The sequence below is a fragment of the Neophocaena asiaeorientalis genome, unplaced genomic scaffold (genome assembly GCF_003031525.2).
Source record: "Neophocaena asiaeorientalis asiaeorientalis breed wild unplaced genomic scaffold, Neophocaena_asiaeorientalis_V1.1 scaffold606, whole genome shotgun sequence".
Taxonomy (NCBI): Eukaryota; Metazoa; Chordata; class Mammalia; order Artiodactyla; family Phocoenidae; genus Neophocaena; species Neophocaena asiaeorientalis.
The window spans coordinates 280,802-304,145 of NW_020173687.1; the positions used below are offsets into that span (position 1 = coordinate 280,802).

Here is a 23,344-nt window from a genome sequence, read left to right on the forward strand (position 1 = left end):
CACATCACCTGGGGGGAAGCCTTAGGCGGGGCTTGGCCCCAAAGCTCAGCTGTTTACCCAGGGAGAGGTGTCCTGAGGTTGGGGTCCAGATGCCCGGCTTGGGGGCTAAGATTCATCTGCACGTGTGAGGCCTCGCCCTCCCACTGCCAGGTCCTGAACGGGGAGGGGACCTGGAGCGGGAAGGGAGGCTCGCACCGCAGCCCCTGCTTCCTGCCTAACGGTCAGCTGCTCTGCCTTCCACCGTGTCTCTTAACCACTGCCTGGCTGTACGGCGGAGGGCATCTCGGGATGGGGCCCTCCCTCCAGATCAGCCACTGGGAGGGTGGCCTCCACCCTGCACACCCACCGTGCCCACCACGACTGCCCCCTATAGTCTGCGGCGGGAGGATGGGGCTCTGCGGGAAGATGCCCCTTCTTGAGTCCCCAGTCGCTTTGTGTCCCCAGGGCCGCGCTGGCCTCAGCGCACCAGTGCCACCCCCTGCCCCGGACGCTGAGCGTCCTCAAGAGCACGCCGCAGGTGCGGGGCATGCACACCATCATCAGGTGAGGCCCGTCCCACTCCCCCGGCCTGGCGGACCAGCTCACGCCCTCGCCGCGCAGGACCACGACGTGCCCGAGGACAAGATCTTCCTGCTGTCGCTGCTCATGGCGGAGATGGGCGTCCACTCGGTGGCCTATGCCTTCCCGCGCGTGAGAATCATCACCACGGCGGTGGACAAGCGCGTCAACGATCTCTTCCGCATCATCCCCGGCATAGGTGAGGCTGTCCGGCCCTGTCAGTGACAGCTGGGGGGGCAGGTGGGCCTGAGCCCCCACCACAAGGACCTGCTTCTTCCCCCAGGGAACTTCGGCGACCGCTACTTCGGGACGGACGCCGTCCCCGATGGCAGCGATGAGGAGGAAGGGGGCTCCGCGGGGTAGCCGCCCTCCCCACCCCCAACCCCTCCTGCTTCCCCGGGGGCTTACAGGGTAGAGATGTTAACTTATTTTAATTAAAAAACGTGTTACCGGTGTACCTTGTCTAAACATTTTGTAAAATAAAACTTGAAAATTAAGCTGTGACTGGTTAGCTGGGGTGCGGGAGTGGTGTCCTGCCTGGGCCCTGGGCTTGGGGAGTGGCCCCCAGGGCTGCCCCAGCCCCCAAGCGGTGAGGCCACCGTGGAGAGAGAGGGACTGAGGAGCCTGGCCTCCGCTGGGTCCTGGTTGGGCCCCCGCCTTCCCCGCAGCAGGACAGGGGCTTCTGGTCTTGCACTTGGCTTTTCTCACCGTCCAGGGTCAGTGCAGATTTAGGAGAGGACAGAGCTGGGCCTGCAGCTCCTGGCCCTGCTAGACTGGCCCCTTGGTGGCCACCTGGCCTGGGCCTGGGGCTCTGGGTCTTACAAGATGTCAACAGCCTCCACAGCCACTTCCCTCCCGCAGCACGTGTTTGTCCGCGGCGGGGGCGGGGCGGAAACGGGTGTGGGCGGGGCTGGAGGAGGGAGTGAGGAACCGGCCCTGGCCTCGCAGGAACCCCGCTTGCAGGGGATGTGGCCGGCGCCTCACTGAGCCGGCCACACCGCTCAGGGTCAGAAACCACATCCCGCCCTGCCTTCGCCGCTCCCGGGCAAGGGCACCGGCGAGGGTGCTGCCTGCCTGGCCCCACAGCCTGATGCCGATTGATTCGCGGCTGCTGCACGTGAGCTCTCAGAAGCATCCCCCACCCGTCCTCCGCCTCCTGGCCTGGCTCTTGCCCTTTCCTGCCCTCCTGGTCTCCCCGGTTTCCCCTCACCTCACAAAGGCCATGTCATGGAAAAGCTTGTCATGGGGCGGGGACAGGAAGTCCCTGGGTGGGGACCAGGCCAAGGGCAGCAGATAAAGGCGGGAGCTTGTCCAGAGGTGGCCAGGCGCCAGGGTAGAGGAGCGACACAGCCCCGAGGTCAGCAGGGTGAGTGGACCCTCCCCCATATCTCCAGGGCCCCATTCGTTGGTTGGTTGGTTGGTTGGTTGATTCGTTCATCCTGCGCTCTGTGCCTGGAGCCCGCAGCAGGCCTGGCCCTGCTCAGGCGCTGTGATGCGGCCGACGCCCGTCTGTCTGGCCAGCTCTTCCCAGGTGAGCAGTGGGGCAAACCGTTGTTGATGAGCTGGGCAAGAGCTAGGTCGTCCCGGGAGGGGCCCCGAGTCCAGCTAGAGGATGAGCAGCTCCCACGGAAGAAATCAGACCCACATGTGCTCATGCATGTGCAGATGGCCACATGGCCCCAGACACACACGTGGGCGTGATGCAGCTCAGGGCCCCCACCTCACTCAGCCACCAGCCTCGGGCGGTGGGACGGCTTCCTTCCGCTTCTCGAGGGTCGGCGGTGGCCTAGGGCCGAGCCCTGCCTGCGCAGGCTGCGGTTCCTCATCAGAGACAGACGAGGTAGGGGAGCTCTTGGGCCACTTCCTGCCAGGACCCCAAGGGGTGGTAGAAGTGGGTCACCTTCCAAACAGCCCTGACAGAGGGTCTTCGGGGTGCCAATGGGAGGAAGGGGCAATCCCTCCAGCCCCTCCTGGTGCCAGAAACAGGACCAGGATCCAAGGTCCAAGGCTGTCCCGGGGACAGGGCTCGGCACAGCCGCTGGAAACATCGGGGGCTTCGCGTTTGGGAAGAAACCTTGGGTGGTGCCCTTCGGGGCCGCAGGAGCCCACCCCCAGGGAAAACCTCTCAGGCTGTGTGGCAGCTGGGACTGCTTAGCAGCCCCTGGTGTTGCCTTCCGGGCACCTGGGCTCCTGTGGGCCCAACAGAGGCCGAGGGGTTGGCGGGTAGCAGGAAGAAGCTGAGGGTAGAGCTGCAGCCTGCAGCCTCAGAGCCCGGGCCAGGACGGGGCGGGAGGCAGACCCGGAGTCCCTCCCTCACTTGTCCAGAAGTTCCTGGGACACAGGGTGAGGAGCCCAGAGGAGCAACGTGCCTGCTGAGGACCCATCAGCCGCCTGGGCAGTGCCTCCAGGACTGTCCAACCTGAGAATGGTGAGCATCCAGGGGCAATCTCAGGTTCGTCAGCCCGCGAGGTGCCGCCCCCTCCCCAGCAGCAGCTGCCACGGGGCGAGGGGCACGTGCACTTGGGCCAGTCGGCAGGAGGATCTGGCGGGTCGGTACCACCTGGGCAAGGACACCGCCCGTCACGGTGTCACCGATAGGCCACCTGGCATCAGAACGCACCCACAAGATGCCTGTATCCTGGGCCCCCCCCCGACGCAGCCCTAAGTGCTCCAGGGTGAGTCCGAGGAAGGGGCACCTGTACAGGTTCCTGGGCCAGAGCCGGGGCACGACGCAGCCAGAGATGCTGCGGGCAGCTAGGAGACTTCCAGGCTCTCTGAGGTCAAGCTGAGGGCTTGTGGGTAGCAGGAAAGGAGGGGCCCGTGGATTCAGATGTGAAGGAACAGGGCAGGGGCAGCAGGTGGGTTTTAGCTGTGCTTGGGTTAGAAGGGTAAGAAAAGGGCAGCTAGCACGGGGTTCATGGGGACCCAGGTCTGTGACCCCGGGATGGGAGCTATGGCGATATCAGCAGCGACACATCCGCTGGGGTGACCGCACTGCCGGGTGGGCGGGCTGGCCTAACTCCCCGCGCGGGGCCCTCGGCGCCCCTGGTCACCGATCGGCTGTCCACTGAGGGGCCCGAGAACCGCCCCGGCGTCACATGTCTGGGGGTGGGACTGGCGCTGGCTTGGACCCTCCCCAACCGCCACCACGCCCCCCCGCCCCCAGTCCCAGCGCGAGCGGAGTGTCCCGGCCCAGGGCTGCTGGGGGCCACGCGCCCGGAAGGAAAGGTGCCAGGGCCGAGTGGACAGGGCTGGAGAGAGCCGCGGTCTCGGGCGCCGCGGGTGCTGCCTCGGGACGCCCCCGGAGTTCTGGGGAGTCCGAGCAGGGGGGGTCTCCCTGAGGCCAGAGGGAGCCGAGTCCCCGGTACTTGGAGCGGGTGGGCGGCCCGGCGCGCCAGGGGCAGGGGCCGCCCCACAGCGATAGGTTCCTCCCGCCGGGACGGGCCACACGGCGTCCTCGGGCCCGGAGCCCGACCTGGGAGACTCTTCTCCCCTCGGGCAGGTGACGCCAGGCGCGCCGGACCCCCGCCCCTCCTCGTGGCCACGCCCCGCGCACCCACGGGCGGGGCTGCCTTGTGGTGCTGCGAGTGGGGCGGGGAAGGGGGGCGGGAGGTCCCCCCAGGACCCTGCCCGCACGCTGCGACCCCGACGACCCCGACTTCAGCCAGGAGCTTCAGCCAGGGTCCTGGAACTGGGCACGGGAGGGCAGGGGGCACTGGGGGGACTTCGGAGTCTTTCCGAAGTGCCATTCAGCCACGCCCGCGGCCCTCGGTCCCCCTAAACCAGGGCCAGTAGGGGCGGAGGTCCCGCTGCCCACCACCCTGAATGCGCATCATTAAGGGTTGGTGTCACGTTATCACGTCCTATTTCTATCCGTGTCCCAGACAGAAAATACTGAAAATAAGGAAAAACGTGTGAGGACGACAAGGCTGGCAGGGAGACGGGAAGGGGGCCTTCCTCTCTGTGGATGTGCAGGGCATTTTGGGGCCACCAGTCAAGGGAGGGCTTCCAGACGCCTGCCCAGCGATGGTCCCCAGCGAGGGCAGTGCAGCTCTGCTTCACCGGCCAGGAACTAAAACCCACCTGTATCCTCAATGAACAAGACCACCAACCACTCGTGTTTTTAATTCATATGATATGTCCTGTACAGAAATTAACTAGACCTAGATGTAGCCACGTGGATTGAGAAAAAAAAAACCCTGCACTAAACGGACACTCACAGTGATTTAGTGCTGTACAATTTATGAAATCTTAGAAATCAGTGGTACGTGTTATTTATGGATGCTGAGACTGGTAGGCAGGGTTTAAAACCACAAACAGAAGTGAGCTGAAGTGCCTAGTGGGCCACCTCTGGGCCTGGGAGAGAGGTACAAATGGGTCTTCACTGTCACGTTTTCTTTTGTGGGAAACCTAAATTACTTCGTATTTGTTACGTACGAATAAAGAGTTTCAAGGTGTTTGTTACACAATTCTTAGTATTTTTAGGCTGTTTAGATTTTTTCAAATCATTTCCACCAGGCCCTTCGCTAAGGGCAAGGACACAGAAGGAAGACCCAGCACCCCACCCGAGGGGGGCACAAGCACGAGGGACCAGCGCCCCCCGGGGTGTGGGAGGCGGCGCCTGCAGCCAGGCCTGGTGTTTCTGGAGGCACCTGCTCGCTACAGCCCTGCAGTGCAAGGTAGTCAGACCCCTGCGCCTCCTGGGTTAGGGTGGCCTCGCCCACCGAACGCCAGGGTCCTCGGGGCCTGAGCACCCCGATGTGTACAGAAGGGCACACGTGGTGGACGTGAACCCCCACGGACATACACGCCCTGAGGCAGAGATGGCGCCTCCTGCCAGAGCCCAAGAGTGGATGCTTGTCTCGGGCGGGAGACAGGCACAAAGGCACCTGCCTGCACCACGTCCAGGGGGGCCGTGGTGGTGCTCAGGCTGTCCCCTGCTCCTCTCTCCCTGCCATCCAGGTGATGGGGGGGGAGGTAAATCTCAGAACTCCCTGGGGGCCAGGTAGGACGACGGACCCTGCCTGGGAGATGCCAGAGGGCAGGGCCGGGTCACCAGCAGCTTGGAGACAACCCAGGAAGACGGGGCAGCGGTGTCCAGGCGTGAGGACCCGAGCATACTGCACGCTGATGCCCTGCGTGGAGCAGGCAGAGGGATAGGAGCTGGACGTGGGCGGGGCTGCCCAAGGGGCGGAGGAGCTGGCCAGGTGCCCTCTGCGGTAGCCCCTTCCTGACTTCGTGCTGCCAGCTGAGGACAGGCCCAGGACTGGCCTGCTCTCCTGGAGAGCTGCAGCCCCGCTCACCCGGCCAGACAGCTGCTCACGAGCAGCAGGATGGAGGGGCCGCTGTCTGAGGGCGGCAGGGATGGTTCCCAGAGGCTGAGGTGGTGGGACGGTCAGCTGGGTGGATAGGAGGGGACAGTGGGACCAGTGGTTGTTGGCCACTGGCTTGCTGGCCGTGTCCCAGGAGGGCTCCAGGACCCACAGTCCAAGCTGCCCTTGGCGTGTGGCTCTCCCAGCTCAAACATTCCTTCCTTCACCCCAGTCGTGGTATTTAGAAAATGGAGGGGAGTCTGTCCACACTCAGACCAGGCAGGTGGTAGTGAGGTCCCAGCCCCCAGAGGACTCAGGAGGGCCGCCGAGGTCAGCTGCCCCCAGAGTGCAAGACTCCCCTAAAGCAGGATTCTGCAGGGATCATTAAATAAAACACACACCCAGTCTGCAGTGAAAACATTTATTTTTTACAAGTTATCTTTATTATAGGTCAACATTCAGACATAAGAGACCATCACCATGGGAAACCACCGTGACCCTCCAGCCCAGCCCCAGGTGTGTGCGTGGGCTCAGGGCGGAGGTCGGTCCCAGCAGCAGGACACAGCAGCACACGGACGATCGCGGTCCACGCGCCTGCATTTAGCTTCTAACCATGACGCATACATGTTTCAGTGTAAACTGCTCCCCTCGCCCACCCTGAAACACCCTTATTTCCAGGGAGACAAAAATCACCAAAAGCTGCTGCCCACAGGACCCCAGGCCCGGCCGCTTCCTCCCCGGGGACCCTCCAGGGTGGATCTGGGGTCAGAACAGAGACCTCTTTGAACGTGGCTTTGTCACTGATTGTATCTGATGCTTAGAAAATTGGTTTTAATGTTTCAGGGGAGGGAGGGGTTTCCAGCCGCTCACCTCTGGGTCAGGTGAGCCCCCAGGTATGGGTGTGACCTTGGCAGCCCTGCAGCCTACCCTGGAGGAGCCGACACTGGCAGCGCTCGGGTGCCCGGCCTGCCGTCCACACTGATTCCAGGGACACAACAGGGCCGCTGTTTCCTTCTGTGCACCTGGCAGAGGAGCTCGCCCAGACCCCCTGCTCCTGCCCCGACTCGTCAAGAAACCAGAGGCTGTTTGGGAGCCACTTTTATTGTACTGTCGCTTTGCCCCGGACGGCGGCACTCACGCCGCTGGGTGATATATACATATACACATATGTACACACACTGCCCACACCTACAGCAGAGACGACGCCAACCGTGCTTGAAAGGACAGCAAAAATGTAGCTTTTGCCAATTCCACAGGAGAAGGAATCACAACCAAAATAGCAAAACAGGCGAGTCCTGTGTCACACGGGCTCACAGCTCAGAACGCTGGGAAAGGAGTGACATCAGTCACTGTTTCACGCCCCTCACCACCACCGCCGCCCCCCGCGCTGTCCCCCTGGCAGGATGTGCTGAGAGCCAGGGAAGAACGGACCGGGCCCCTCCAGGGAGAGCCCACGAGCCGGTGCCCGCCCCCCTCACAGGTGGTCTCACACCAGGTGCCACGGAGGCTGCCCGTCTCCCCAGCGGGCGCTGCACAAGCTCCCCTGGAACAGACCGCCCGTGGTTAGAATACGCCAGATGGTCCCGGCAGGGCCCCTCCCCAAGCAGGAGCCCTGTGGACACAGCACGCCTAAGGGGCCCCAGCGGTGCTGGCTGCTCGACTCGTCGGAGAAGTAGGAAAGCTCACGCACGAGCAGTAACGTCTACAGCAGGTTGAAAACAGAAAAACGCCCAGAAAGGACAAGAGACCACGTCACCAAGTGAAAACAGAAATGTACGCGCGGCAGCTCCCGTCTGCACCCTGCAGCCTCTCCCACGCTCCCGGCAGGCCACGGGCAGGCAGTGCTGTCAGAGCCTCAGGGCACCTGGCACTGGCCTCGGCGGCCCTGGAGCGAGGGCCGAGGCGCTCCTGTTCCCACCACAGCAGGAGAGGGTTGTCCCCTCCGCGCACGTGAACAGGGGGCCCTCCAGACACAACACCCCGCTCACCAGGGAAGCAGATGGGCCACACAAGGAAAAGGGAAATGCAACCAGGGACCTAGGTCTTCAGTCAGGGGGAGGGCCTGAAAGCACAGACAGGGAAGTCTTTGAACGGGTTTCTGCCTCCAAGTCAACAAAGTGGACGTGTGTCGGGGGCAGGGCCAGGTGCGGGGGCGTGGTCCAGGCCCTGCGCCTGGCCCCGGGGTGCCCAGCCCTCGCGGAGTCATCAGCTTTGCCTTGAGGGTTGTTCTCATCACCGTCACGATTTATTTAGTTTTTACAAATTCTACAGGAGACTGGGTTCAACAAACCTCCGGACCTGCCCCCCTGGCCTCCAGGGGAGCACCACATCTCTAGTGGACGATCAGAAAGATTCGGGAACCGAAGGACACCCGGCAGAGACCCGCCCTGACCTGCGCGACGCGCCTCGTTTTCTGCCCACGAAGCAATGACACAGTCACCATGGAAGGCGGCTGCCTACCTGAAGCCCAACCTCTGAACGTCGTGCTTGGCCGCTCTAGGGAAAAACAACTCATTTCCTAAAGTTATTTCCAGAAACGTCAGGAAGGCCGACTAGGGCCTGCTCTCAGGCTGAATTCTTGCTGGCCTGGAATTGGCACCTAAGACTGTCCTAGTGTCTGGCCTCCTCCCTGCTCCAGGGCAGGTCAAACAACGGATTTCTTGTCCTTCTGAGAGGCCGGATCTCAGCAGATTATTCCTCATTTAACATCAGCGCAGACCTCCCCTCTTGCTGACCGTCTTCGTGATTGTTTTCAAGGGCAAAACCCCAAACAAAACGGAACCCACAAGTGCCCACGGACCTGGTGCCTGCAGAGCCGGACGCTCACCCCACACAGCACCGTGAGGGCAGTGGGCAAGCCGGGGCCTGGGCGGGGCTGGGGTGGGGTGGTGGTAGTCAGTGGCTCGGGAAGGTGTCCTGGTGCGTCTGACCTCCTTGCGTGCAGCCCCTGCCCCACGGCCTTCCCTACGGGACATTCGGAGGAGCCCAGCAGTCGCGAGGTGCATGATGGGAAGCCAGACCCACCTGGGCCACGCAGGTCCCGGGGCAGGTGCTGGTCTGGCACAGGCCCAGCACAGCCACGTCTCCAAGTCCTCAGAGCAGGGGCCACCCACAGGTCTGGACGCGGACAAGACAGACTGGCTTCCAACAGCCCACAGACGGTGCATGGACAGAGGTGAGCGGGGCTTCTGTGGTCTGGCTGCGGGCTAACGAGCCCAAGGGCACCAGGGCCACTTGGGGACCCAACCCTCTGCCCTGAGAGTGCCTTTGGTCCAGCTGGTCCTTTCTCCGTGAGCCCGACATCTCTAGCTCTGCCCAAACCATCAACGACAGCCAAAGGGAGCAGTCGGAGGAAAGCGGGGGGGTGAGAGCTCTGGGAAGCACAGAGGGGAGGGCTGTGCAGCCCGCTCGCCACGGGCAGCCTGGACTCCCAGCCCCACTGACCACCACTAATTGGGCCGCTGCTGCCATCTGTGGTTCTTAGAGATTCAAAGAGCATTACCAAGAGGCCAGGTGGGCCTGAAGGAATGTGGAGGACGATGCAGGGAAGGGGAGAGTGGAGGCTGCGGAAGGGGCCCCTTCCATCCAGCTCATGGCCTGGGGACGTGTGGGAACGTCCCCACCCCGGGAGGGAACGCACTCGAAGCACGGGGGCCTCAGGTCAGACGTGAGAAACAACTGCTACAGGCTAAGCAGACGAGGTGAACGGGTCCCGCACAGACTGTCCCTGGTACGAAGCCACAGAAACGGCCCGGCGCTGGGAGAGTGGGCCCAGCTCCTTCCTGGCAGGTGAGTCCGGAGGCCCTGCCTGTGGCCACATGGTTGGCAGGCAAGGGGCAGGGAACAGACCCCACGGCTCCAGCCAGACAGCACCTGCCTCAGGCCCCCATGGGCACAGGGAACGGAGCCCGAGCCCGCCTGACCGCGAGGGACCACACGGGCCGTCCAACCGCTGCGTCGACCTGCCCGAGAGCCCTGAGGCGGCCCCACGTCCGGGGAATACGGCCTGGCCGCAACACGCTCACAATACAGACAGACATGGAACGTAACCCTGCACATGCTATTAAAAAAGGAAACAACAGAGGAAGAAGACCGTAGCTGAACTGCTTTAAACACTGCATGCTACGCACTTCGTGTGTCGGGGATCGGCGGGTGGGCGGGCACAGAGGCGGGCTGGCGCTGCCCTCTCGGGGCCAGGGCGGCTCCCGCCCCACCTCTGGGACTACAGTCCATGATTCTAAGGTCGAGTGGCTGGGCGCTGACTGACCCTCGAATCACAGCTTCTCCTGAATTTAGTTGAACCCATCGGTGTGATAGCTGGGGTGGGAGTCGGCTGTGAGCTGGGTGGTCTCCGTGGCGGACGCCGGCTGGACGACGATCGGCGTGTCTGCGGCCTCTGAAAGCAAGCGACGCGCGGCCTCAGGTCGGGCCGGTGGGCCTCTCGGCCCCCGACACCGTCTCCGGGCGACACGCTCGGCCACCTGGTGGCTCGACCGGGGTCGGAGGTCGTAAGACGAGCGCCCAGGGCGGGGCGAGGCTGCCAGGACCTCCGCCCCACACGACCTTCGTCAGCGGCCTCGGCCCTCGGCCCTCCCCGCCTACGCAGCTACCACAGTCCGCGGTGGGGACAGCCCTCCGCGCCTGCTTTACCTCCGGCGTCCACGTTCACACCTCAACCGTCCCGCCGCCACCACAAACACTCCCGCACAGTGTCAGTGCCCTCCTGTTTGACGAGACAGGGCGACACGTTCAGGGCCCGCTCCGGCCCCGCCCCTCACGCGCGCCCCGGGCGGCGGGCTCACTCACCCCTCTCGTCGGACTGCAGCTGCGCTTCCAGGTCCTCGGGGGACACGTAGAACTCGGTCTCCTCGCCCTCCGGCGCCTTGGGCTTGCACTTCCCGCAGCAGCAGTTGAAGCAGCAGCAGAGGCAGCAGCAGCAGTAGCAGCAGGTGAGGAGCCCGCAGAACACAAACAGGGCCTGCGGGCAAGGGGACGCGGCTGTGCGGCGAGGCCGGGACGCAGCAGCTCTCACCCTGCGCCCGCCCCCGACCCCCGCCAGAGTCACGCAGGGGTCCTCACACCAGCAGTGGACTCTTTTCCAGATCAAGGAGAATAAGGAAAGCACTGAGCACGGGGACAGGAGGGCAGGAAGGAGACCAGCTGCGTAAAGAAGGGTAACTCCTGAGAGGGGAGGAGGGCTGACTGGCCGCTGCGGGACCGGCTTCCGACAGCTCAGCGCCCTGCAGTGAGCCACACCCTCGGGCCTCACACGACAGATGCTTTGGATAGAATCAGGAAACCAGCTAATGTTACAATATGAAACAATAATATTTCTTTCAGAAGTTTCTCAAGCTAGATATCTCTAACAAGTTTTCCCTAATCACAAAAATAAATCTATCCACCAAGTGATGAAAAAGTTCATTTCCTATTTCTACCACAGTGACTCACGAAAGAAAATGCCGTGGACGTCACCGCTCGGCACAGACCTCGCTCTGTGCGCGCGGGCTGGACGCAGGCAGGCCACAGGCCAGCTACAATCTGCTGGGACCGGGCCTTTGCCCGTATCTACGGGGACGAGGAGCCCGCCACGTGCCAAGATCCACCTGGCGGGATGCGAGAGTGGGAGCTGCGCCCTCACCTTGGCCCACCAGCTGGAGAGCACGAAGTAGGTGTTCACGTTCTCCTCCCCAAACTGCTCGGCCACGTAGAGCCCCAGCGAGCCGTACTTGTCGTAGATGTTTCTTTTCGTGGAGTCCGTCAGGATGGCGTGGGCGTTGTTGATCTCCTTAAACTTGTCTGCGGCCTCTGGGTTATCTGGGTTCTTGTCAGGGTGATATTTCAAGGCCAGCTTCCTGCAAACCAAAACCATCTGTTGGTCTCACGTCTCACGCTCATCCACCGGGATGGAGGGCCAGCAGAGGAACGTTTACCCGTCACCACCTCCCTTTCCAGCCGGCCACAGAACTAGAGAATGCCAGGCTCAACAGAAATCTCTGCAATTGTCTCAGGGCAAACCTCCCGTCTGAACCATCCACAGAGCAGCAAGTGCTCGGGTGAGAGCTGACCTGCGGGCACTCCCAAGAACTGCCAACCCCGCTGCTGCCCTCTAGAGTCCTGACTGTACATTTGCCAAATGGAGGGACAGGCAAGGAGCGCGCAGCACAGGAATTTTATTGTACTGATGAGGAGATAAGCTGAGAACACAGACGACTGTGTCAACTGTCTGCACCAACGACAGTGTCTGTCTCTGGCAGCTGCTCAGGGACACCGCAGGGGAAGGGCAAGCTCAGCCATGTGGGAAGGCTCCCCCGGGGGGTGGAGACCCTGCCACCACAGCTCAGCACATCCAGGCCTGCCCCCACGAGCCGTCTGCTCCAGGGTAGGGAGTGTGCATGACCCACACACTGCTATTGCTTTGTTTTTGTTGCCAAGAAAACATTAAGGTGATAATCGTAAGCTATACGGGGACACACTACACACACAAAGATGCAGTGGAAGGGCTACCGGTGAAACCCCGAGTAGGCCGGGGAAACACGCGCAGATAAAAGACAGGAGGGGCGGGAGCGGCCCGCCCCCCGGGCCCAGGCCTCTTACCGGTAGGACTTCTTAATGTCATCCGAGGTTGCATTCTTGTCCAGCCCCAGAACGTGGTACAGGGATTCCCCAGAGGTAGAGAGGGAGCGCTGTCTCTGGTCTGCCATGGCAGCCTAGTCTACAAGGAGAACGCAGAGGAGACATCAACAGCTACAGATAAAATTTAAGTGTGTGTTTTGTAATCCCTTGGGCAACCTCTAAATAAAGACGTAAGGAGGCAAAGCTAGAAAGCTGAAGGGAAAATGAAAATGAATCTCTACAGACTAAAAACTCCATTAAGAGGAAGAGATTTGTCAAAATGGATAAAAAAAATGCAAGACCCAACTAGACACTGTCTGCGAGAGACACTTTAAAAACAGAGCCTCAAAATACACGAAGCAAGCGCTGACTGAGATAAGGGGAGAAGCAGACAAGTTCACAGTCACACAGATCTTAACACCCCTCTCAGAGACTGACAGGACACACACACACAATCAGGAAAAATACCGACAACCTAAAGAACGCTATCAACCACCATGACCCGATCACCTCTATGACACCCACATCCACAGAACTCACACTTTAAAAATCACCAAGACGTACCACATGATGGGCCATAAAACAAGTTTTAACAAATTTAAGTGGACTGAAATCATACACAGTATGTCCCCAACCCTAACAGATTAGAGACCCAAAAGGAAAATATCTATGAAAACCTCAGGTGTTTAAATATCAAACGATACACTTCTAAATAACATGCAGTTCAAAGAAAAGAGGACGGACATAATTTCTAAACTCATTACTGATCTAATAATCTGTACGTGATTACACTACTACTTAAAAATAAGTTGATATATTCATAGTTGCCAAAACTCAGAAGCAACCAGGATGTCCTTCAGCAGGTGACGGATAAGTAAACTGTGGTGCACCCGGACAGTGGAACGTTATTCAGCAAACTTGTGTTTTCCATGAAAAGACATGGAAGAACCTTAAATGCATTTAAGTGAAAGAAGCCAATCTGAAAAAGCTACAGACTGTATGATTCCAACTCTGACATTCTGGAAAAGACAAAACTATGGAGACAGTAAAAAGATCAGTGTTTGCCAGAGGTTGGGAGCGGGAGGGATGAACAGGCAGAGCACAGAGGATTTTTAGGGCAGTGAAACTATTCTGATACTACAACTGCAGATACATGTCATTATACGTTTGAAAAACCCCACAGAATGTGCAACACCCAGAGTGAGCCCTGATGTAAACTACAGACTTGAGTTTCTCTGTATCAATGTTGGAGCATCACTCAAAACAATGTACCACACCAATGCTAATAAACTGTAAGACTGGGGCGGGCAGGGAGTATAAGGGAACTCTCTGTACATTCTCCTCAATTTCTGTGTAAACCTAAAACTGCCTTAAACAATAGTTCTGCTGTCCTCAGAGACTGAGATTACACTAAGCTGTGAAGAAAAAGGGGCACAGAAGGATAAGACAGTCTCTGGAAATCACTATCTGAGCAGTGAAGTTGTCAACGAAGCAGACGGGTACAACGATATGCCTGAAACGGCTGAAGGCCAGAGCACAGAGAAGGCACAATTTAGGTAGCGTCTGAACAGAACCAGCACAGAGAAAACAGAAAATGAGAAAATCTGCCAGGCAGGAATTTGAAAGGCAAAGAATACAGACAACTGAGAAAAAATAGTCAATTGAAAACAAAACTAGAGCTGAAAGAAAACACAAGTGTGCAAACTGGGGCCCCACCAGGTAGAGCACCAAGGCCATACTTCTGCATCCTGGGCGCTAAGAACTTCCCCAAACAAAACATGTTTCGAATTCTAAGAAGAAAGGAGTTTCACCTTAGGATTCCACTATCAACAAAGTGTAAAGTCAGAAGAACGTATAAACGCAAGAGTCTGGGAAAAGTACTGCTCGCGCATCTTCAATGAGACAATGATCTGAGGAGTGTTTCAACAAAATGTGGAAAGAAATCAAGAAACAGGAAAAGATGTGACAAGAGGAGTAGGGGTGTCCCGGCCTGCGGGGGAGTGGCCCAGGCGTGCCCCCTCCTGCAGGTGGCATGGTCACTTCTGATCACAACACAGGACACACACGGGAACTCCCTCCAGACTAGGTTCTGCAGGGGCTGGGCTGCCCTGGCCCCCTGTAGCCTCACGACGCAGGCACTCCGACGGTTATGTCATAGACAGAGAGACACATACACAGAGAGGTGAAGTCAGGACCTGAACCCAAACCGCAGGGTGCGGCCTCCTGGCTGAGGGACACCAGGTCAGCCACCTTGGCACGAAGCATAAGAGACGGTGGTGTACAGCTGAGGGCAGGAAATTAAACACGCCTCACTTCAATCCCAGAGATGGTGGGCTTTGGAATCAGGGTGTGAGGACTCGTAAGCCCAGTTCTGACAGCTCCCAGCTGCTTGGCGTGGCCAAGTCGCTGCAGTGCTTGGAGCCTCCCTCCTCACCTGGATGGACACAAGGACCACCCCCTACCCCCCGCCCCATGGCAGGGCTGCACAGAGCCCAGGGACCCTCAGTGATGTTGATGACGGAACATATTCTCGTCAAGTCTCCATTACTAGGAATTTCGTCCATTTACTCCACAACGGAAGTACCATGACTTCGTCGAGTTTAATTACTACTTGGCTAAGTAATTTTTTTGGTCCTTAGGTACTGTTATGGAAAATACAACTCTGACAAATTATTTTGTATTCTCAGTTACTCAGTGCCTACTAAATAGCGCTTTCAGAGCCCATCCACAGGAAAATATCAATGAATACTGTTGTATCTGCTTATAGAACCATATGATTACCTGAGATGTCTAGAGGCAGTCAGCTACTTAATTTGACTAAAAAGAATTCCCTGTGGAACTTTAGCATCTAAGTCATGATTCTCCAGCGCCGCTTACACCAGAGATCACAGACGTTCTCGCAACAAGGGGCAACATTTCCTAGTCTAGGACAGAACCACCCTAAGAAAAATCAGCACACACCTGGCTTAGTTACTAGGTAAGCTAGTCACTGTGGTTCATCACCTGCTTGTTCATAGGTACAGACAGATCACTGACTTTCAAAACCTTAGAATTTTCTTTTCTGTTTTCTGTTGTTTTCTACTGCTGAGTTTTAAGAATACTTTGTATATTTTGTTATATTTTAAAACATTTATTTATTTTTGGCTGCGTTGGGTCTTCGTTGCTGTGCGGGCTTTCTCTAGTTGTGACGAGCGGGGGCTGCTCTTTGTTGCAGCGCGCGGGCTTCTCGTTGAGGTGGCTTCTCTTGTCGCAGAGCACAGGCTCTAGAGCACGGGCTCAGTAGTTGTAGCGCACAGGCTTAGTTGCTCCGCGGCATGTGGGATCTTCCCGGACCAGGGCTCGAACCCGTGTCCCCTGCATTGGCAGGCGGATTCTTAACCACTGCGCCACCAGGGAAGTCCCAGAATGAATTTTCTTAGTTTCAGTGAACTGCCAGCAACTATGACCAAACTTGAAAGGCCGATACCTGTTCAATAATAAACACATCTCCCCAATCCCGGGGATTAAATAGCAGGTTCTGCATTCCCAGTCCTTAGTGCCCGGCAGCTTTCCTTCCCCCACCAGGTGTGGCGCGACTCGGTGCCAGAATGTGGTGGAGCAACGCGGGACATTCCGCCTGGACACTGACACCATCAGGCCAAGTTCTCCCCACACAGAGGAACAGGTTAATGCTCATGTGGATTCAAGAACGTATGGAACCAAGAGCTTCCAGAAAAAACGACTTGGTGATAAAATCCAGCCAGTGAAGATGTGAACCAGAGGAAAGTCATCAACAATGGAAGCCGGGGCAACAGGTCTGCAGTCAGGCGACAAACCCACAGAAATGCAAGATCCTGACTGAGGGGCGGCAGGAGCTCCAGCTACAAACCCACCGCGCAAACCTCCTGGCCCCCACGGTGGGTCAGCACACAGGTGGGCCAAGTGTGTGCAGCCCCACGGCCCCAGCAGCCCCTGGCACACGGGCGCCCCTGGTTAAGGGGGTGGGCCTGCCGTGGTGAGGGAGCAGCAGTTTTATTAGTATCACCGTGATCTTCTGTGTGCCAAATTCGAGGGAAACTGGAACGCTTCTATTTAAAAGACGATGTGGGGACTTCCCTGGTGGCGCAGTGGTTAAGAATCTGCCTGCCAATGCAGGGGACATGGGTTCGAGCCCTGGTCTGGGAAGATCCCACGTGCCGCGGAGCAACTAAGCCTGTGCGCCACAACTACTGAGCCCGCATGCCACAACTACTGAAGCCCGCGTGCCTAGAGCCCATGCTCCACAAGAGAAGCCCTGCTTGCCACAACTAGAGAAAGCCTGCACGCAGAAACAAAGACCCAACGCAGCCAAAAAATAAAATATAAATAAATAAATAAATTTTAAAAAGTAATAAAAATAAAATAAAAGACGATGTGAGTATCTTCGGAAGGTAAGTATCTGGTAATCTGGTTTCTGGGAAGAACCAGGGAGTAGAGGTTAAAAGACTTATTCTGGGCTTCCCTGGTGGCGCAGTGGTTGAGAGTCCGCCTGCCGATGCAGGGGACATGGGTTCGTGCCCTGGTCCGGGAAGATCCCACATGCCGCAGAGCGGCCGGGCCCGTGAGCCATGGCTGCTGAGCCTGCGCGTCCAGAGCCCGTGCTCCGCAATGGGAGAGGCCACAACAGTGAGAGGCCCACACACCGCCAAAAAAAAAGACTTGTTCTTTGTTGTCTACCATTTCTTTACCTATTCCCATACTATTGCTTGATTTTTAAAATCATTTTCTTCTATAGCCTTTTCTGCATTGCATGAACTTTTTATAAATCTATGTATGTATCTTTTTTATAAAAACTACAAAGTTGTCGTTCTTGTGCTTCCAGACGCATGTCTGCCCTCCTAGAGGCTCTGTCACAAGTCACTTCCAGGACACACGACTTTAGCATGTCGGACTGTCGCGGGTACTGAGAACCCAGCCTTCCTGGCCAACAAGGTCCTTTAGCCCCAGGAGTCTGGCCCACATTCCCGTGCACTAACTTCCCTCTCACAGCCGGCAAGTCTCCAACAGTCCCCACAGAATCCCTTCTCATCAGAGTTCAGGAGCAAGCTGTGCATTTGGGGATCTGTTCTGGCTACTAGCCAATCAAAGGGACCTTAATGGAGGATCCAGCCAACCAGGGTCTAGTCAACGCCAAATTCTCCTGAGAACCAGCAAACATCCTCGCGTGGACTCCCTCCAGCCCAACTTTCAATCATTAGAGTTCTCTGACATCGCAAACAGGAAGAGTGCGGGACTAAATAAACTTCCTTATATTTTAATGAAATCACTGACAGCACAGCGATGGGTCTGGACAACTCAAGCCTAATTTAATTATGTCTAAGCCAAGAAGAGAGAGCAAGCTGCGGACCACCAGAAAAGAGCAAGCTGGGGACAGTAAAAGTCAGCACAGACTTTAACACCAAGGCTTACTTTGGTGCTATTCGTCAAGGTATTATTATTCTAGAAGCTGGTGTGCAAGCTTTTTGGTAAAGGGCAAGACAGTAATATTTCAGTCTTGTGGGCCATACAGACAGTCTCCATGTCCCAAGTTCTCAGCTCTGCCTTTGAAGCACGGAAGCACACAATGTCTAAAAGAATGGGCACAACTGTGCACCCATAAACCTGACTTAATTACAGAAGCAGGCACAACCTTTGCCCCAGGGGTCAAGTAATGGCTCTCTTGTGAATTATTTTAGGGAAGCTGGGTGTCGTGAACAGGCACTTACATTTGTGTGCTGTGGGCAAGTGCCGGCTTAGTTACTGTGACTCTTTTTCGGTCCTCAAAGTTAACTTTGCACAAATACAAAACGAAGACGTGGGCAAGAAATGCTGTGAATATGCATTTCCAATCAAGATGGCAAAATCCAAAGAAATTTGTTGCAATGTGAAGCAATTAGGCCAGACAGCAACAGCACCCACCCCGAAAAGCTGCTGGAAAAGCTGCGAACGAGGTGATAGCATTTTTGACGTAAACCATCCAAGTGTACTCATTGTCGTCCCCCGTCAGTCACTCTTCTTACTTTAGATCATGGTTTAAGCACCACTAGCTCGGCTTCCGAGGGTTTTTCCAACTGGAATCTTAGGTTCCCATATGATACGGAACAATGACCCTGATGATATCTTCATACCAAAGACCAGAGAAACGAGATCCCTTACTTTGTGCGTTTCTCCACTGAGATGAGGAGAGCCCGCTGACTGCATCAGATACAAACTTTCCCCGAGGAAGACACCCCCCTCCCGTCACCGCTGGCGGGTACGGGATTCCGGCACAGCGACAGTGCAACCCTACACCCAAGCAATAAAGACGACTTTCAATGTGCTTTGCTGGGGCTCCAACGACGATGACTCTGTTCACAGGACACACGTCTGTCTCGAAGGGCGTTTACCCTTCCCCAGGATCACAGGTTCAAAAGCATTTACACACACGCCGGGTGCTGGGCAGGAAGACACCCTAAATCAGAGTGAGCATAGCTCCCCTAGAACACCGTGATGGGAGCAGCAGAGGCCCACTGCAGGATCACCTGGTTGCAGAAGACGGAATGAATATGGACAGAATCACGCCCAGGCCCAGCAGTCACACTGCTGAAAACCAGAGACCAAGAGAAAATGGACGCGTTGCGGAGGAGCGAGCGTGTGAGCCACCCCTCCTCGTTAGAGATCACAGCACCCAGAGGGTAGTGGTACCCAACCTGAACGCGCTCAGATAAAATACCTGTCAAACCAGAATTCTATTTCCAGAAAAAACACCCCTCAGAAACAAAGGCTGAAATGAAGACATTTTCCGACAGAGACTAAGAGAACCCACCACAAAAACCTAAAATTCAAGAAACACCAATGAGAGTTACCTGGACCAAGGGGAAATGACACCAGGTAGAAACCAGCGTCTTTAGAAGGAATGAAGGCCACTGGAAGTGGTGAGCACGGAGGTAACAGATGATCTTTTCCTCTTTCTTTTTAAAAAATACACAAGACTGCTGGAAGCAGGAACTGATCAACCTTGGCTTGTGCGGTCTGTGCTGCAAGTAAGACAAACAGGACAGCTTCGCACAGAGAAGCAGGGGTGGGGGAGAAATGGACGCCTTACGTGAAGTAGGCAGCACAGAGCTCTAAGAAAAGCTCTAAGAAAAGCAAACACCACAAAGGGTCATCCACAGAAGGACTGACAATTTCTGGTCTATTCTATACAGAACACTACTTACCAATAAAAGAAGGCTAGCATACTGACACAGCAATGAAATCAATAAATCTCAAGCACAAATGTGTTACGCAAACAAGCTAAGAAACACAAAATGACTCCATTTATACAAACATTAAGAACAGGAAAAACAAGGTCGTGATATAAACCAGAAAAGCGACTGTTTCAGGGAGGTAAGGGGACCTCCTAGGAGACAGAATGTTCTTAATTTGAATGCAGGAGGGGTCTCACAAGTATACACACCCAAACTCACTGAAATCCAGTTAAGATCTGTGCCTTTCACTGTATGTCAAGTTTACCTGCAGTAAGCAGAGCAGCCGTTGTAATTAATGTGATTTGTTCTCAACATGAATTAGATACTACGAGAGAACCAAATGAAACATAAAATTCTCTACTCTGTGATGGCAGGCTGCCTGTTTTTACAACTTTCATGGAGACACAGAAAGACATCCGTTTGTCTGTCATTCTGTGGCTGCTCTCAGCAGAGACTGTGTCACCAGGTAGCCGAAAATACTTACGTCTGGCCCTTTAAGAATAAAACAGCTGCTATGAACATGATTCAAACTGGTATTTTATAATTTTGAGTCAGAAAATGAAATAAATGCTGTCCAAGCATAAAAATTATTAAATGTAAAGTTCTACATCATTTTCACACACGTTTCAAAAGTTTAACATTCTAGTTAGAAACTACCAAAATACGCACTTTGAAGTTTCATGCTCAGCTGGGACACGGTCTTGTAACTAAGAGAGTGACCTGAACTGCAAACGGACAGATCTGACTTCATTCTTAGCACGTGTGATATTGGGAAATACATCTAGGAGGCTCCTGTCAAGCAGAAAGGTTGTGGAAGACAGTGAAGGGGAGAGAGAAAGAATCGAGTTTTGTGGGGTTTTTAAATCATTAAAATCAACTTTTTTCAAAAGTTGTCTTAGCATTTTATTTTCTTCATTTTCTTTTTTTGAGGTTTATTCTAATCTTATTTTTTACAATTTATTTCATTGAAGTATAGTTGATTTTCAGTGTGCTAATTCCTGCTGTACAGCAATGTGGTTCAGCTATACATATACATACATTCTTTTTCATATTCTGTTCCATTACGGTTTATCACAGGATACCAAATATAGTTCCTTGTGCTATACAGTAGGACCTTGTTGTTTATCCTTCTTAATTTTCTATAGTGATCGGGTATACTTTAATGATTTAAAAAAAATAAACATTTTTCCAAAGCGGGAAAAAAGATCATCCTAAAAATAATGTCCCACAAGTGACAAACTGAAGACCATCCCCTTTGCACCTGGTCAGCGCTCTCCCCTCCCCAGAGTTGGTTTCTCCCATTGTCTTGTGACCTGTCTTCTGCTTCCCTCGATTTCCCCCATCTCCCCAATACCTGGCACCACAGGCACACAGCTCCAAGCTCAACGCCGTGAGGAGGCTCCACTAGAGTGTCACGGGGGAAACCAGGTGTCCTCTGCCGCCAGCCTCAAGGTCCAGGAACAGGCCAGCTGTGCTGAGTTGGTGACTTGTCTTTGCCTGAGGAGTCCAGGAGTCCAGCACCTGTTATTTGTTTTGTTTTCTATTTTTTTGGCTGCGCTGTGTGGCTTGCAGGATCTAAGTTCCACGATCAGGGATTGAACCCGGGTCACAGCAGTGAGCGCGCCAAGTCCTAACCACTGGACCACCAGGAAATGTCGCGTCTGCTATTTGAGGTAGCACCTCAGCATTTTGGTTTTTCCTAAACCCGTTTCGATTAAATTTCAAAGGCATCCCCGAGGCCCATGTCAGCACCTGGGGAGCAGCCACATCTACCTGAGCTACACCTGCTATTAACTCAGGAACTGCCATCCCAGCTATGCTCCCAGCCTTGGCCCCAGGAGGGTTAGGTCCTGACCTTTAGGCTGCGTCATTTTTAGTAACACATACCTTTAAAAACAAACAATGGGCACATTCTGCAAGTCTGTAGTGCGTCCTGGTGCTGCTAGGAAGAGTACTGGGGCTCCTCCACATTGCGGGGCAGCCAAGCCACACACGAGCAGGGAAAAATGGGCTTCAAACCAGTCAAAGCTCGCCAACCCCAAGAGGCAGGGGTCCAGTAAAGGGGAGGCTTTTCTGGAGCATACGCAGTCTGTCCTCCCTCACTGCCGCCAGGACAAGTCTGTAAAGCACAGCTCTACTCCTGTCACCACCCCACTCAGGTCCTTCCCCAACAGCCCACTGGCTGCAGCATCAAATCCCAGCTCCCGGGCCTGCCTTACAAGGTCCTATTGGACACAGACCCTGTCTGACACCAGCCTCTTCCTGCCACTGCGCCCACTGGGCCTCACGGCCTGACAGCTCGCTCTTAGGCAGAGGCACTGCTGCCAACCCTGAGCACCTGGGGTCTCCTCAACGTCCTGCCCACTCCTACGTGGAAGCCCTACTTAGACCTCCGACCGTGAAGCGACATCCCTGGTGCGAGAAGGCCAGTCCTGGCGCCTGCTCCATGGATGTACAGCAGAGCCCATCACATTCTATGGAGCTATCCTGAGCCTTGAGCACACGTCTGTGTGTTGTTTATTTGTTCAACAAATGTTTAGGAAGCACCTGCCATGTGCCACACTCTGCTCTCAAAGCTGGGGATTTAGCAGTGAACAAAATAAACAAAACGGACAAAAATCCCTGTGCTCACAGGGCACGTCTATGCTCCTTAGAAGACTTAAACATCTTCAGGGGAAAGAGATGTGTATTCTGACTCTTGTATCTCCGTGTGTAAAATCAGCATGCACTGAATGTTTATTAAGAGTTGCTGTTGAATTCAACCTACTATTGCAGGAAAAAATCACATGTCAACTTTGGAAAAATCATATGCCAACTCTGGAAGAACAGATTTGAAAACGTCTTAAAAGGAAGGCTATTTTGGTTCTGTGTTTTTTTTGTTTTTTTTTTTAATCCCCCTCCCTCCCTTCCTTCCTTCCTTTCTTGGTTGCGCCAGGTCTTAGTTGCAGCAGGCGGGCTCCTTAGTTGCAGCACGTGAGCTCCTCATTTGTGGCATGCAAGCTCTTAGTTGCAGCACGCATGTGGGGTCTAGTTCCCTGACCAGGGAGCGAACCTGGGCCCCCTGCACTGGGAGTGCAGAGTCTTATCCACTGAGCCACCAGGGAAGTCCCTTGGTTCTGTTTTAAATATTTTATATAATATTTGATACACAGAAAGGAAGATATGGCACATATAAGTCATGATGCATCATGATAAAATAAACACCATGATCCCATCCTTCAATTTAAAAACTAGAAAATTACCAATAATTTTGAAACTTCCTGCATTCTCCCCATATACATTACCCTGAAGCAATGTTTATTACAATCCCTTGCTTAAAGAAATTTACCTCATATGTTTCTCCCTAAACACTACTTAGTTTTAATTTTTTGAGCTTAAAAAAATTGTCTTGGGCTTCCCTGGTGGCACAGTGGTTGAGAGTCTGCCTGCCGATTCAGGGGACACGGGTTCGTGCCCCGGTCCGGGAAGATCCCACATGCCGCGGAGCGGCTGGGCCCGTGAGCCATGGCCGCTGAACCTGCACATCCGGAGCCTGCGCTGCGTGACGGGAGGGGCCACAGCAGTGAGAGGCCCGCGTACCGCCCAAAAAAAAAGACTCCGCCTGCCAATGCACGGGTTTGAGCCCTAGTCCGGGAA

General features: G+C 55.4%; 2 protein-coding genes across 3 annotated transcripts in view; one reads left to right on the top strand and one right to left on the bottom strand.

Annotated features, from left to right (window-relative positions):
- Nucleotides 1–1,055, top strand: part of UCKL1 (uridine-cytidine kinase 1 like 1) — a 10,594-nt gene extending 9,539 nt beyond the window's left edge. Inside the window, exons 11-13 of the mRNA XM_024750165.1 lie at nucleotides 445–543; nucleotides 585–757; nucleotides 842–1,055. Of these exons, the coding sequence (XP_024605933.1) occupies nucleotides 445–543; nucleotides 585–757; nucleotides 842–921 (352 nt within the window). The 3' untranslated portion in view covers nucleotides 922–1,055. The remainder of the gene's footprint in view (nucleotides 1–444; nucleotides 544–584; nucleotides 758–841) is intronic.
- A 5,222-nt stretch (nucleotides 1,056–6,277) lies between these two features.
- DNAJC5 (DnaJ heat shock protein family (Hsp40) member C5) lies at nucleotides 6,278–22,565 on the bottom strand. 2 transcript variants are annotated; one of them, XR_003003828.1, is made up of 6 exons: nucleotides 21,063–22,565; nucleotides 12,465–12,582; nucleotides 11,509–11,722; nucleotides 10,677–10,848; nucleotides 10,521–10,593; nucleotides 6,278–10,266 (listed from the first exon to the last, which is right to left on the bottom strand). XR_003003828.1 is itself a non-coding variant. In XM_024750274.1 (5 exons), the coding sequence occupies exons 2-5, from the start codon at nucleotides 12,569–12,571 to the stop codon at nucleotides 10,163–10,165; spliced, it is 597 nt and encodes a 198-aa protein (XP_024606042.1). In that variant the 5' UTR covers nucleotides 12,572–12,582; nucleotides 21,063–22,565; the 3' UTR covers nucleotides 6,278–10,162. The 2 variants fall into 2 exon arrangements, 1 of the variants encoding a protein (XP_024606042.1); XM_024750274.1 differs by lacking the exon at nucleotides 10,521–10,593.
- Between the last annotated feature and the right edge of the window lie 779 nt (nucleotides 22,566–23,344).